The 16,918-nt window shown below is 38.7% G+C and overlaps 1 protein-coding gene across 1 annotated transcript in view; it reads right to left on the bottom strand.

The window, feature by feature from the left end:
* The window catches only part of TMEM241 (transmembrane protein 241), a 187,628-nt gene that overhangs the window by 158,042 nt on the left and 12,668 nt on the right, over positions 1-16,918 (bottom strand). Inside the window, exon 3 of the mRNA XM_007935613.1 lies at positions 13,085-13,162. Within this exon, the coding sequence (XP_007933804.1) occupies positions 13,085-13,162 (78 nt within the window). The remainder of the gene's footprint in view (positions 1-13,084; positions 13,163-16,918) is intronic.

Here is a 16,918-nt window from a genome sequence, read left to right as displayed (position 1 = left end):
TTAATTGGATTGTTTGTCTTTTTGTTATTGAGGTGTTGGAGTGTTCTATAAATTCTAGAGATAAGTCCCTTGTCAGATATGTTATTACCAAATAAGCTAAATGCATTTTAATATGAACTGGTTCTAACTCATTTCTACAAATGTATCTATGCAGTCTATTCTCTTTACATTATTAAAATCTAAGCCTTGTTTTACTATAATGTAATATCTACCGAAAAAAAAAATCTCACTGCCATTGAGTGGTTCCGATTCATAGTGACTCTATAGGACAGTGTGCAACTGCCCCCTCAAGGTTTCCAAGGCTGTAAATCTTTAAAGAAGACTGCCTCATCTTTCTCTTGCAGAATGGCTGGTGGGTTTGAACTGCCAGCCTTCTGGTTAGCAGTCAAGTGCCTTAGCACTACGCTACCAGAGCTCCCAAATATTATTTCTTATCCCTTGAATTCTAGTTTGCAATGAAAACTAGAGAAAAATTCATGTCCAAGTATGAAAAGATCGAAAATAAAAGCACATGTAAAATTTGCAACACAAATATGACCAGAGACCATATAGAGAATTTAGGGAGGCGTTACCACACAGATGAATTCAATGTAGGACAAAACAAGAAGACAAAGGAGACTAAATTAAGTGTCAGAGCGCTCTGGATAAGCAACAAAAAACATTAGATGAGTTTGTCCTTCCAGAGTGCCTTAAGGTAACATCAGATAAACAATTGTTGATATATGTATTGAATCGCTACTGTTAAAAGTTGTTCGTTTGAGTTAACTGAATTTTCAGGATTCCACAAACTTCCAAATCTAATGATTGCTTCAATTGGTCACAATTTTTCATTCAACTCAGAAAATATTAGACAAATGGTACCTCACTTGTCCTTAAAACTTAACTCCAAAGTTAGTAGTAATCTAGAAAAATGAATATTCTCTTTGAAAGCAGATATTGCCACTCAATTGTAGAAATTAATGCTCAGTTCCCACAAGACAGTAAAATCGATCTGGTGACACTGAGAGCAAAAGAATCAAAAGACACACAAATCTATACATTAAAAAAAACTGCATGAAATTTTAGAGAAGTGCAACATTGACCTACAACATATTTATTATTAGATAATGGCTTTAAAATTATTAAATTTATTGATTTGCTCTGAAACGATAGGGAACTTGAATGACAAATGGCAGGGCAAAACAACAATTTTGAAGACTCTGACTTTGCACACTCTGACTTGCAGACATTAACCACTGCAGGGAGGTGATGACAACAAGGTTTATAAAAAAAGATTGACTGGTATAAAGTGTGCTGCACACACACTTCAAATGGTTATTAAAGATGCAATAAAGGATACTAAACTGGAAGACTTTATAGGGGAATGTCATGAACTCATTTGAATACTTCATATTCCTACATTGTCTATCAAGTTTTTGGAAAATAATTTAAAGAAACCTATACTGGATTGCCCAATAAGACCATGTTAGAAAACTTACGAGGATGTAAAAATCTCTGTGATGCATTAGCTGAGAATAATATGAAATACTATTTTTCTCATTTAAAAAAGGGCATATGTCAAATTAATTTGGGAAACTTTAAAATCTTTCAAGAAAGTTATGGTAAGGTTACAGAGTGAACAATTAACCATAAATGAAGTTTTTGGCCTGTCGGTGGAAACTAAGCTAAAATGAAGAATTCTTAATAATACCTTTGGAAATACACTGATTGAAAAATTTAATATCAGGGGAAAAGTTATCATTTAAAATGACAGCATATTAGTTTATCTAGATCCTCAATTATCAAATTCTAATCAGTTCTGAACTTAAGGTAAAGGTCACATTAAATTTAAAAAGCATTTGAGAAATAATAGAAAATCTGCAAAAGAGCAATACTGGAAGTGTAACAGGAAAGCAATTCAGAAAATCCTCTCATCTCAAATGATGATGTTGATGACATAGACTTATTTATCAGAATGAAAGAAGAGAAGTTAAATTGAGACCAAATGACTGTGTTGTTGTTGTTGTTGTTATGTGCCATCAAGTCGGACCCGACTCACAGCGACCCCTCCTTGGGTTTCTGAGGTGGTATCACTACGGAAGTAGATTGCCCCATCTTCCTTCCGAGGACTGGCTGGTGGGTTTGAACCGCCAGCCTTCTGGTTAGCAGTCAAGTGCCTTAGCCACTATGCTACCAGAGCTCCCAAATGACTGTATGTACTGCTAATTTTTTTTTTTTTTTTTATTAACAACCTTAATGGTGTATGAAGGGTTGAGAGAAAAATATATTCTTGAATTTTTGGAGGAAAACCATTCATAATATCTGTAGTTATAAGAAATAGCTATGGTAGTTTCTGTGCATCAGCTACTCAGCTCAATGTTGAGAGAGCTTTCTCAGGTTTGAAACATCATCTTGTGAGACAACGGGGAAAGCTTAAATGGAAAAATATTACAGGATGTTCTTTTAATTAGGTATAATTATGTTTATTACAATGGTGTTCTCTTAATGAGCTGTACCATTACATATGAATGAAAACAATATTTGTAATAAAATGTTTATTTTATGTAATATTATCACAATTCTTCAGCTTAGCACTGGGGTAAATACTCAAGTATTAAGTATTTTATTGTGCTTTGCTTTTATGTATTGACGCATTAGGTAGAACATAGCACACTTCGTATTTCTAGTATTTTATGAATAAATTCTAATCAATTTTACTTGACTATTAAGTGTTAGCAGTTACCTACATCAAAATTGTTTGCTTTCCATGTATTTTACAGTATTAAATTGAGAATTTCCTACTAAAAAAGTATTTCAAATCTTCAATGTAATATTTATACAGTATGTTAAGAGTTTTTTTTAACACAATACTATTTTTAAGGTGACTCAGTGCTGCAGTGAATTCTAGTGTATTTTTAACATATAATTTTAATTAATTAATAATTATTACATTCAATTAATAATAAAATAATATATTGTTTTAAAATATATAATTTTAAAACAATATATTTTGCATTATGGTTTTCTTTGTATTGAAATATTTGGAAATAGTGATTAAAAGTTAAATAGCATTGTCACTTTAGATTTAATTATTAATGAATGTGTACAAAGGAACAGTTTAATACAACTACTTGCAAAATTAATTCCAAAATCTTGGGATGAACCAGATTTGAGTTAATATAAAAATGCAGTTATTGTTGTTGTTGTTGTTGTTATGTGCCGTCGAGTCGGCCCCAACTCATAGCGACCCCTCCTTGGATTTCCGAGGCGGTATCACTACGGAAGTAGGATTGCCCAACCAGTGTTACCTGCAATATAAGTAACAAATTTGGTAGCCAAATTTCTTGATAAAATTGTTCCAGGTTATCCACTGGAGGATATAAAACTGAGATCGGAGAGTGAAAAACAGGTTTGAAGAGGTTCAAAGGAGTTCATCATGGTTAACAAAGAGAAAACTGGAATGGAATAAAATTTTAAAATTTAGGTGAACCAGAATGATAACTGGAAAGGGAAAAGTTATGATTTGAAGCCCTGACTGGAAACAGAAATGCTCACCCATGTATATGTTGTCCATGGCTGATTCTGCACTACAGAGGCAGAGAGAAGTAGTTGCAACAAAGACTGCATGGCCCATAAAGTCTAAAATATTTACTCTCAGGCTCTTTACATGATTTAGAATAAGGAAGCTTGGGTCCCAACTTCTGCATCTTACTAGCTGCAGTACCTAAAGCTTCACATACATAGCAGCATCCCAGCTACATACGAAGGATAGTGTTAACATGTGATTTCTGTGAAATTCCCTTTTTTCCAGGGCACTTTCATAACTAGTTCTTCCCACCTCTCTCAAAATGCAGAATCGCTGCTTCTTCCCACTTCTGAATGAGTAATCCCAGATTATGCTGAAATGCAAATCTTGTCACCTTCACTAAGATTTTTGACAATACCTGAAGGTCAACAGGAGTCTCAAAGAAACCCAGGTCCCTCTCAGGTCTCAATACTGTCACGTTTAAAGACCCCCTACTGCCTTTCCCCCAGCAACTCTTGCCTCAACCCTGCTATAGCTTTAGTGGCTGCCACAGTTTGCATCTCCCTCAGAGAAGGTGCCTCCCTCCATCACCACCTCACACACCTCACTGCCCTGTGATGCCCAAGGCTGAAAGCATACCTGAGTGAGCCGTTAGGAGACTGCCTGCAGGTATAGCATGTAGAATAGAGGAGAAGTCATGGTAAAATAAATAAATACAGGTAAAAAAAAAAAAAAGAGATATGAGTCTCTTGGGTCCCTGAATAATAAGTGAAGCACGACAAAAAGAAGGGACACATATTTCATTTCTGGTAAATATGAGAAAGAAGAAAATTCCAGCACAAGAACCTTGCCAGTCTATAGTCCATGACCCAACACAGAAGACAAAAAGTCTTTGGTCTCGGATCTGGGAGGGTTAGATTTAACACTGTTGACAGAACCTTACAAAGAAAACAGACACAGCTTGTAAACACAGCATGATGGCTATCTGAGGTGTACTCTGTTAGCAGAATAGGAAGTCAGCAATCTCCCAGGCATGGCTGCGTGAAGTAATAAAGATTGACTCATGGCATTACTGTCCTATTTTTGATTCACTCAGATGAAATAATCCAAGGTCAGGAAAAAAAAAAAAAAAAAACCATCCTTGCCCTTGTGGATCTGCTCCCAGAAAGTACTACAATCACCACACCAATACCAACCAGACTTCATTCAGATTATGTCCCTTCCGTGGGTCTCAATAAGGTTTCCGGAGAATGTTTTCAAAGTTAGTTTCGTTACCCCAAAAAAGTAATTTCTACATGCGTTCTTAAAGCATTCCTATGGAGAGAAAGCACCAGGGAAAGATAGCAAAAAAACACAAATTTGAGCCCTAACTTCTCCCTGTGAGCAAAGATGACATTTCATAAAACTATAGGAGTCACTTAAAATGACTTAACAACACATTAAAACATCTTTGGGGAATTCCATCATCAGTGACTTTCATGAAGCTGGACTCACTCACTTAAAAACACATAAATAATCAATCTTTAAAAAGTATAATCTCAAAAAAAAAAAAGAAGAAGAAGAAAGAATCTCAACTTTACGTGGAATGGCAAGAGGCCCAGAATAGTTAGCACAATGTTGCAAGAGAAGAACAAAGTAGGAGGACTCATACTTCCTGATTTTAAAACATACTATATAGCTACAATCAGGAGTTCTGGTGATACAGTGCCTAAGACACTTGACTGCTAACCAGAAGGTTAGCAGTTCATACCCACCAGTCATTCTTGGGAAGGAAGACAGAGCAATCTACTTCCATAAAGATTTACTGCCTCGGAAACCCGATGGGGTCTCTCTGAGTCAGAACTGACTCAATGGCAGTGGTATGTGTGTGTATGTATGTATGTATGTATGTGTGTGTATGTATGTGTGTGTATGTGTACACACACATAGAGCTACAGTAATCAAAACTGCCTGTTACTGCTATAACAATAGACACATAGCTCAATGGAATAGAATTAAGAGTCCAGAAATAAACCCACACTAATTTTTAACAAAGGTGCTAAGCCCATTAGATGAGGAAAGAAGTGTCTTCAATAAATGGTGGAAGGAAAACTGGATTTCCACATGCAAAAAAATGAAACAGGATCCACACTTCACACCATACACAAAACAAGTTCAAAATGGATTAAGCATCTAAAGCATACTAAAACCACAAAATTCTTAGAGGAATAAGCAGGGGCAACACTGTCAGGCTTAGCTTTCAATAATGGATTATCTAATATAATAACAATAATTATAATATAATAATGAAAGCACAAACAACAAAAGACAAAATAAATATATGAGACCTCAAAAAAATTAAACACTTTTGTTCATTAAAAGACTTTACCAAAAAAAAGTGCAAAGACAAAATACTGACTAGGGCAGTATCTTTGGAAACTATATATCTGATAAGAATCTAATAACTAAAATATATATATATATATATAACTTCAACACTTAATAACATAAAGGCAATCTAACCATAAAATGGGCAAAGGACTTGAACAGACATTTCATCAAAGAGAACATTCAAATGGCTACCAAACACATGAAAAACTGCTCAGTGTCATTAGCCATCAGAGAGATACAAATCAGAACCATAATGAGATAGCATTTCACTCCCACTAGGATGGCTAAGACTACAAAATAAATTAAAGCAACAACCTAGAAAATAACAAATTTTGGTAAGGATGTAGGGAAATTGGAACTCTTATTCATTACTGATGGGAATGAATATGGTATAGCCATTGTGGAAAACAGTGTGGCAGTTCCTCAAAAACTAAAAATAGAACTACCATATAATCCAGTAGTTCTACACCCAAAAGACTTGAAGCAGAAACTCAAACAGAATTTTGTACACCAATGTTCACTGCAGCACTACTCACAAACAACAGCCAAAAGTAGAAACAACCTAAATGCCCATCAACAAATAAATGGATAAACAAAATAATACATACATACAATGGAATACTATTCATCCAGTAGGAGAAAAGAAGTTTTATACATGCTACAGCATGGATGGAGTTTGAAGGCACTATGCTGAGTGAAAAAAGCCAATCACAAGAGGATAAAAACCATATGATTTCACCATATGTAGAGACCAAACAGAGCTCTGGTGACACAGTGGTTAACCCATTCAGCTGCTAATTAAAAGGTCAGCAGTGCAAACCCACCAGCTGCTCCAAGGGAGAAAGATGAGGTAGTCTGCTTCCATAAAGATTTGCAGCCTTAGAAACTCTATGGAGGCAGTTCTCTGTCCTAAAGGATCAGTATGAGGTGAAATCAATTCTATGGCCGTAGGTTTAATTTTTGGGGTATAGAGACCAATGTTTATTAGTGGTTAGCAGGGGCAGGAGGGAGGAGGGAAAGAAGGAGTTAACAGTAATGGAAAAATTGCAATGATTAAGGGTAGGGTTGCATAGCCAGTTATTGTAATTGCTGTCAATAAGCCATACACTTGTAAAAAACTGAACTGGCAAAAGTTGTGAGATAGACAACAAAAAGAGTAGCTGCTGAGGCTGCTTATATATAACAAAACACCTCATGGAATTTGGTTCCTTGGGGTTTGGAGATTTAAGGTCACAGTTTCATGGGACATGCAAGTTAACTGGCCTAATAACATATTTAGTGCTTTTGTTCTATCTTCTACTTCATTTCACAGTGCCTAGAGTCTTAAAAACTTGCAAGAGGGCATCCAAAGCACAATTAGTCTCTATTCACCTGGAACATCAGAAGAAAGAGTCAGGAATGGGAAGAAAATATGGAATGTGTAGCTAATTGACTCTACGGACAACTGCTTCTTTTGCCATGTGAACAGAGCTAGATAGTACCTGGCTACCATTACTGCATATTTTGATCACAAATTCCAAGGAAGAATCCTGACGAAAAGGGGGGAAATGTAGAATAGAATCTCAAATTCTCATAGACTCTAGACTTTCTGGAGCTATGGAGGGTGGATGAACCCCTGAAACTACTGCCCTAACAATCTTTAAACCTTAAATCAAAAATACCCCTGTAGTAGTTTAGCTTTGACTGCTAACCAGAAGGCTGGCAGTTCAAACCCATCAGCCACTCCTCAGAAGGAAGATGGGGCAACCTACTTCCGTAGTGATACTGCCTCGGAAACCCAAGGAGGGGTCGCTATGAGTCTGGTCCGAGTTGATGGCACATAACAACAACAACAAAAGTAGTTTAGCTTAACTATTAAAATAGGTCTGCTTTGAGCATTATCTTCTTTCTGTATGGGATCAAACTGACAACAGCAACTTAAAGATTAGATCAAAATCTTAGGGGGCAATTAGTTTACATTAACAAGAGAGGAACAACTAAGAAAAGGAGGGTTAGAATGCTTGCACAACTCAAAGAAGTGTCACTAAATTGTACATGTAGAAATTGTTGAATTGGTATATGTTTTGCTGTGCATATTCTCAACAAAAATAAATAAATAAAATTTAAGAGAAAAAAAGCAAAAAACTTGACAGCTAAGGAGCGGTAAAAGGGGGAGTGACAAATAAATGGAGCACAGGGCATTTTTAGGGGTGTGAAACTATTCCTTGTGATACTGCAATGGTAGACACATGACATTATGCATTTATCAAAACCCATAGGGCTGTACAACATGCAGAGTGAACCCTGAAGTAAACTATACGCTTTAGTTGATAAGAATGTATCAGTATCAGTTCATCAGTTGTAACAAACATACCACTGAAATGCTAAAAGATGCTAGTAATCAGAGAAACAGTGTGCGAAGGAAACGGGCACAACAGTGTATATATGGGAACCCTCTGTACTTTCTGAATGATTTTTCTATAAACCTGAAACTGCTCTAAAAAATAAACTCTATATAAAAAAATTAAAAACAAATTATAATTAAAAACATTTTTTGAGATTTAAAATTTTGCTACCTTATTTATAACGGACAAAAAGTAGCAAGTAGCTTAAAAATTGCTTCCAACATGTTTGCGTGTAAACATGTAGCTTGGCAATACAGGAAGTGCAGGACTGAAGCCTCATGAGTGTCTTCAGAGAATCCAATAAAGAGCACCACGGTCGCACTGTGTGGGTGACACCTACACCAAAAATCCCACTGCAATTGAGTCGATTCTGACCCACAGCAACCCTTTAGGACAGAGCAGAAACACCCAATATGGTTTCTAAGGCTGCAAATCCTTATGGAAACAAATTGCGTTATCTTTCTTCCACAGAGCAACTAATGGATTTGAGCTGCCAACCTTTTGTTTAGCAGACAAATGCTTTAACCACTATGCCAAGCAACACCCAGTCAGATAAAATAGGTCACAATGTTCTTTTAGGATCACATTTTGGAAACACTTGAAGACTTGAGCAAAGGACTTCGACATCTGCTAGAAAACTCACCTCTACCATTCTGCAATGGCTTGGTCACAGCAGTAGCTGCCATATAATTAACAAACTTGTGGCTGAGAAATAGTGCTATCTTTCCCAAGACAGAAGGTTTCAAGGGCACTGTCCAATATTGGGTAGAAACAACCAATAACCCGGCAAACAATGACTCATTCGGATCACTTTTGTGGAGTCATATGACGTGGCCAGAGAATGACAGGCACGGCATATATGGCCTCTGTGCAACATAGCAAGTGTGTTGCCAAATTGTGACTAGTTTGAGAGGGAATTTGTGATCCTGCCATGCTCCAGATTATAAAAGCAGTCTAAACACATTCTCTGTGGCATATGCTATATGAGACCCATCCTCCAGCCCCATCATAATAACCACGTCTCCACAGCCTTCAGACTATCTTCCTGCTGTTGTTTAAATGTTTAGCAGAGTCAAACCTCTGCTATCTCTGTACAAGTACACAGAGTAGCTATATTTCAGTTCCCTAATAACATAATCAAAAAGCCAAGCTCAGAAGGAAACAGCAGACTGGGCAAACACAAATCCAGCCTGGGCTCACACGAAAGAACACTGGTTGGGGGCCTTGCTGCTGTCATCTGGTTACATCTCTTTGCCAAGGGTCCATGGCAACTAGAAATTCTGAGCTGTACAATAGTTTTTAACCCCAAGATATACAAAAAACCCAGACACTGGCATCTGTGACAAGATGCTTATATGAGCTGACATGATGTGTGTGGCTATGAAACCATCCAGGGAAGTCCAGGAGATGGAGGTGAAAAGAACTCTAGAAAGTTTAGCAAGGGTACTGACAGAGATGTGATCATCAATCTTCTGAGATAGGCAGAATCTAGCATCAAAAGAGCTCAAGAGACAACAATGTCTAGTGGGTCCCAAACGTCTACAGAAGAAAACACTTTTTCCAGAGATTCATCATTTTACTTCTCACTTCACCCAATTCTACTGATCCGTACCAAAACAAACAAAAAGTCAACAGAAGTATAAAGAATGGGAGGAAACATGAGAAAGGTAAATTTTAATCAGTGAATAATTTACATCAGAAATTATAATTACAAAGTGAATACACTCTAAGAGTGGGAGACCCATATTGATCAGAGCCAGTGGACTCCAACCCAAAATAAGACAGCCTATTCCCTCATCCTAGTTCAACCTCCATTTCCTGTGGAGGACTAAGTTCAATCATTTGGAGTCAGAGTGCTTCATGATTTAACTAAATACTGGAACTATCACAGGCCTAGTGAATGCAGGGCTCCTTTTTGTATAAATGAAGCCCTAGTACTCACAGAAATATGCACCACAACAACAGAGTATAAAGTGACATCTACACTTATTATCACATATAAAACCGCCAAAATATCTTTATTTTGCCATCTAAGGTGCTATTATTGGTCTCCCTCCATCTAGAGCAAAAAAAAAGTGAAGCAAATAAAAAATGTATGGAAACAATTAGGACTAATGGACCACACGAACCCCAGCCTCCATGACCTTGAGACCAGAAGAACTAGATGGTTCTCAGCTACCAATGCCAACCCCTCTGAAAGGGATCACAATAGAAGGTACTGGACAGAGTAGGAAAAAATGTGGAACAAAACTCAAAGTGAAAAAAAAAAAGACCAAGTCTGATAGGGACTGGCAGAATCCTCAAGACTATGGTCCTTAGACAACCTTCAAGTCTGGAACCAAACTCACCCCTGTGGCTCTACTTTCAGCCAAAAGACAGATAGGCCTATACAGTCAACAAAAACATCAAGGAGATACACACCCATACAACAACCAACCACAGAAGATCGAAAGGGCAACATTTACCCAGTGCCAAAGGGGTAAGGAGGCCACATCTTCTGACCTCCTCTAACCCCACAAGAGGAAGACAGAATCACCATCAGTAGCCCAAGGCCTATTCCTACAAGGCCAGACATGCTGCCTCCCTCCAGCCCTTTCACCAACCCTGATACCAACCGTTGCTCCTGCAACACCCACCACCTCTCTGCTGGGTTCGATAATTCACTGCAGTAGCCACACAGAACTCACAGATTATGAGGTTTATTAGGGGAGCAAGAGACTACAATTCAAGTTCAGGAACACTCTCAGTCTCTCTCAGCCTGCTGTCTCTCAGTTGACAGTCTCTCTCAGTCTCTCTCAGCAGTGTGTGTCTCTCAAGGTCTCTCGAGCTCTCTCTCAGCAGTACATGTCTTTTGCCATCTCTCTATCAGCAATGGGTGTCTCTCGCATCTCTTAGCCAGCAGTGAGAGACTCCTTTTGCCTGCAGGAGGGCTCCTTTCAAGCCTGGCAGAGTGGCCCAAACCAACCAATTCCAACATCAGAGTTCTACACACCTGAGAGAGAGGGAACTTTCCAGAAAATTACTTCATGTTGCTCCCAACAGAAATACCCCAGGTAGATAACTTTAACAATCAGGAGCTACTCAGTTGCTCGCAGCAAATTCCACCACAGAGTTTACAAGGACTTATGGCAAAGAAAGCCACACTATGTAATTTACTACACAGAACCCAGGGATAAAGCTCAGAAGGCAGGAAGTAATAAGAAAGCACAATGAATGGAAATGATAAACACAGACAGGAAGTAGGAATAGGGCTGTTATATTATGAGGATTGCAATTAATGTCATGAAACAAAACATATATGAATTGTTGAATGAAAAGTTAAACTTGCTCTGTAAACTTTCACCCAAATCACAATAACAAGTTTAAAAAAAAAATAGCCAATTTAAAAAAAACTGTGTTTATTTTATCAAGTTGAGGACATTATACCATAAATACATACAATTATGACTTTTGGATCAATTAAGCATCTTGTATGAAACACTAGCACTTTCAGAACATGAATTATGATATAACATGGTCAGGTAATCAACCCACACCTGTATCTTCAGGGCCACTCCTTCCTAAAACCTCTTCCTGCTTGCTAACCAGAAGGCTGGCGGTTCAAACCCACCAGCCACTCCTCGGAAGGAAGGTTGGGCAATTCTACTTCCGTAATGATACTGCCTTGGAAACCCAAGGAGGGGTCGCTATGAGTCAGGTTTGACTCGATGGCACATAACAACAACAACAACAACAACAACTAATTTTTTGCCCTCCCATTTTATATTTTCAGGAGAAGCCAAAGTTATTAGTATTCACAATGGACATGTATGAATCCTAAGCAAAGGGGTAACTTAGCAATTAACCAGTTAATCATATTAATAGAGGAGTTGGGCAGCATAATTTGGACCTCATGGTAAATAACTTGGCCTGATCATTTCTTTAGAATGTTCGCCTTATTCATATAAACCTTAACTTAATTGTGCATCATTTCAAGTTAGGCATGATGTTCTCAAAGAAGCAGAAGGATTTATTTACGATGGGCAGGAATGGATAACCAATTCTAAGGATCATCTTGGATGAAAATATCATGACCTTTGAGAATTATTTTAAAACTATTCTAATAGAATCATAACAACTAATATATTGTGCAAATGGGTTGGATCCCAGACTAGAATTTTCTAGGGAGAGCTAAAAAGGATATTATTGAGACAATTGGCAAAATAGGAATATGGTCTGTAGATGAAATAACATTAATGTGTCAATGTGAATTTCCTGATTTTGATAATTGTACTGTAATAACAGAGACTGTTCTTGCTCATAGGAAATAAACACTAAAATATTTAAAAAGGCATCTTCTCTGCAACGTACTCTCAAATATTTCAGAACAAAATAATACACGTATATATCAAGATAAAATGATAGAGGGAATGTGGTAAAACAATAACTGGGGAATCTGAATATAGGCATGGGAGTTCTTTGTCCTATGCAAACTTTTCTGGAAGTCAGAAGTACTTTCAAAATAAAAACGTACAAAAAAATTTTAAAACTCTTTTAATAACTCATTCATAGTGATCCTATATTCTAAAACAAAGCCAAATTAATATGACACAATAAATTACATATCTTAGTTAATTTTAATATTATATGTTATATTAACCCAGCATTATTAACCAGGAAAACACTACTTGAAACTCAAGTAGTGAGAATGAACGGAGAAGAGAATTAACAGAGCAAATAGCTCAAACATTCATATTTTCCAATATAACACTATAAATAATAAATAAGTAACATAAAAACAAGCAGAGTACAAATCATGAATCATGCAGGGAAGAGTTTGATATACCTTGAATTGTGGTTGATTTCCACCCAGCCCAGTTTCCATGACACATGAAGCAAAAGTCCACCAATTAACGTCTGCCACCTGCAATGAATAAGTACCAATGTGAATTTAATAGGGTTCTGTGTTCTCAAACACTATGCAGCCCCAGCAGACTTGCTGATAGACACACACATTCAATCCATCTTAAAACTCCTTTTTCCCATTCCTTCCTAATTATGATTCCATTCCTCAAATCCTTCTCAGCCTCTACTACTCCCAAGTCTAGTTGTTCCACTGAGTACTGACACCAATGTCCTCTTCTTACTCCAGACTTTTCATGAGCAATCTTACCTACAGGCACTGCTATTCCCACTGTCTGTGCACTGACGATTCCCAAATCCCTGCTCTCACCAAGATATCACCACTCCAATATCCCTCAAGCTCCCAATTTAACATACCTAAAATATTAACTTGAACTTCCTCATCCCCATCTTGATCATCCTCCTACCATCCTTAACCAGACAAACAAGAAGCCTAAATGTCACCCTAGTCCTTTCTCTCACTCATCTCTTTCATATGGCCACAAAACCTACAGATTTTATCCTGATAATGTTTCAAATCTCAAATCATTTCCTCCATCTGCTCGGCCTCTACCTTATTGCATCACCTCACACCTGTACCGTAGCATTAGTCCCTTAACTGGTCCCACTTCTACAGGGTTGTCCCAGACCTTTCATTTTCTATTTTGTAGCTACAGAGTTTGTTCTCAAATGCAGTACTATGCTGCTTGCTTGTCCTAAAAGAAGTTGACTCTCAATACCACTCCTAGGTATTTACCTCAAATTCTTAAAATCAGGGACTCAAACAAATGATTACATAAATGTTACCCACTCACCAAACCCACTGTCATTGAGTCCATTCTGACTCATGAAAACCTTATGTTCTTTGCAGCATTATTCACAATAGCCAGAGATGGAAACAACCCAAGTGTCCAACAATACACGCATGGATAAACAAAATGCATACAACAGAATATTACTCAGTCAAAAGGATAAATAAGTCCTGATCCTATTTATATGAACAATCTAGAATAGGCAATCTAGCCCCTTAGAGGCAGGAAAGGGAGGGAGCAGGAGAGGCTGAGGACCTCCAGAGTGGCAGGATATCCACCTAAAAAGGAGCGGGAGGCATGGCTAGGCCCCAAGCCCGCTAGCGCCAGGAAAGGAAGGGAGCAGGAGAGACGGGGGACCTGCAGAGCAGCAGGATATCCAGGTAAAAAGGGGCAGGAGGCAGGACTAGGCCTAAGCCCCCTAGAGCCAGGAAAAGGAGGGAGCGAGAGAGGGTGGGGACCTCAGGAGTGGCAGGATATCCAGGTAAAGTGGAGGGAGGCAAGGCTAGGACCCAACCCCCTAGAAACAGGAAAGGGAGGGAGCAGCCAGGGACCACCAAGTGGCAGGTTCTAGGTATGAATTAGGTAAGGGGAGGGCACAGAGGTTTCCAACAGCTAAGGGAGACAAACTGGTCAGTCAGTTGTCATCCTGTGGGGCTTGTACATTGCTGTGAGGCTTGAGGCTGTGCCACTGGTGTTTCAGACACCAGCAGAGTTGCACATGGTGTACAGGTTTTAATGCAACTTATGGACTAAGTCAGACTAGCAAGAAGGAGGAAGCCATCTACTTCTCAAAAACTGGCCAGGGAAAACCTTATGAATAGCAGAGAAACATTGTCTGATACATTACTGCACAACTTTATGAATAGCTCGGAAACATTGTCTGACACAGTGCAGGAAGATGAGTCCCTTGGGTTGGAAGGCACTCAAAACAGGGCTGGGAAAGAGCTGCCTCATCAGAGGAGAACCAACCTTAATGATATGGATAAAGTTAAGTCTTTCAGGACCTCCATGTGCTGACATGGCATGACTCAAATTGAGGAGAAATAGCTGCAAACAACCATTAATAACTGGAACATGGAATGTACGAAGTATGAATGTAGGAAAATTGGAAGTTGTCAAAAATGAAATGGAATGCATAAAGATTGATATCCTAGGCATTAGTGAGCTGAAATGGACGGGTTTGGGGCATTTTGAATCAGACAACCATGTGATCTACTATGCCGGGAATGACAAATTGAAGAATGGCGTGGCATTCAGCATCACAAAGGATGTTTCAAGATCTGCCTGAAGTACAATGCTGTCAGTGTGCAGTGTAGTAAATTACTTAGTGTGGCTTTTCTACCCACAAGTCTTTGTAACCTCCAAGGTGGAATTTGCTATGAGCAACTGAGCAGCTCCTAATTGCTGAAGGTGTCCACCTGGAGTATTTCTGTTGGGAGTGGCACAAAACAATGTTCTGGGAGGTGCCCACTCTCTCTCAGGTGCTTAGAGTTCTGATGCTATGATTGGCTAGTTTGACCACCCTGCCGGGCTCAAAAGGAGGCCTCCTAGAGGCAGAACTCTCTCTGACTGCTGGTTGAAGAAGACGTGCTGCTGAAAGAGACACGTGCTACTGGAAGAGACACGTGCTGCTGGGAGAGAGACGCAAGAGACACGCATCGCTGAGTGAGACACCGAGGGACCAGCACTGCTGGGAAAGAGACTGTGAGAGACTGTTGGCTGAGGGACGGTGGGTTGGGAGAGAGACTGAGCGTTCTTCCTGCACTTGAGTTGTAGCCTGCTGCTTCCCTAATAAACCCCATAATCCGTGAGTTCTGTGTGGCCACTGCAGCGAATTATCAAACCCAGGAGAGAGGTGGTGGGTGCTTTGGGAGGAACGGTTGGTGAAAGGGCTGGAGGGAGGCAGCATGTCCGGCTTTGCAGTAATAGGCCTTGGGCTATTGTTGGTGATTCTGCCTTCCTCTTGTGGGGTTCTAGGAGGTCAGAACATGTGGCCTCCTTGATGTTTTTGCACAGTGATAGGATAATATCCATATGCCTACAAGGAAGACCTATTGATATTACTATTATTCAAATTTACGCACCAACCACCAAAGCCAAAGATGAGGAAATTGAAGATTTTTATCAATTTCTGCAGTCTGAAATTGACCAAACATGCAATCAAGATGTGCTGCTCATCACTGGTGATTGGAATGCACAAGTTGGAAACAAAGAAGCAGCACTGGTAGTTGGAAAATTTGGCTTTGGTGACAGAAATAACACTGGAGATCGCATACTAGAATTTTGCAAGACCAATAAATTATTCATTACAAATACCTTTTTTCAACAACACAAACGGCAGCTATACATGTGGACTTCACCACATGGAGTACACAGGAATCACACTGACTACATCTGTGGCAAAAAGAGATGGAAAAGCTCAATAACTTCAGCCAAAACAAGGCCAGAGGCTGATTGTGGAACAGACCATCAACTGTTCATATGCAAGTTCAACTTGCAGTTGAAGACAATTAAAAAAAGTCCACAAGAGCCAAAATATGACCTTAAACATATCGCTCCTGAATTCAGAGACCATCTAAAGAATAGATTTGATGCATTAAACACCAATAACCAAAAACCAGAAGAATTGTGGGATGACATCAAGAGCCTCATACATGACGAAAGCAAGAAGTTATTAAAAATACGAGAAAGAAAGAAAAGACCAAAATGGATGTCAGAAGAGACTCTGAAACTTGCCCTTGAACGAAGAGCAGCTAAAGCAAATGGAAGAAATGACAAGATAAAAGAGCTGAACAGATGATTTCAAAGAGTAGCTCGAGCAGACAAAGCCAATTAATATAATGAAATGTGCAAAGACCTGGAGTTAGAAAACCAAAAGGGAAGAACATGCTCAGCATTTCTCAAGCTGAAAGAACTGAAGAAAAATATAAGCCTTGAGTTGCAATATTGAAAGATTCTATGAGCAA

This window comes from Orycteropus afer, unplaced genomic scaffold (assembly GCF_000298275.1).
Source record: "Orycteropus afer afer isolate SDZICR_OR568_19922 unplaced genomic scaffold, OryAfe1.0 scaffold00030, whole genome shotgun sequence".
Classification (NCBI taxonomy): Eukaryota; Metazoa; Chordata; class Mammalia; order Tubulidentata; family Orycteropodidae; genus Orycteropus; species Orycteropus afer.
This window is presented reverse-complemented; position numbering and strand designations above follow the sequence as displayed.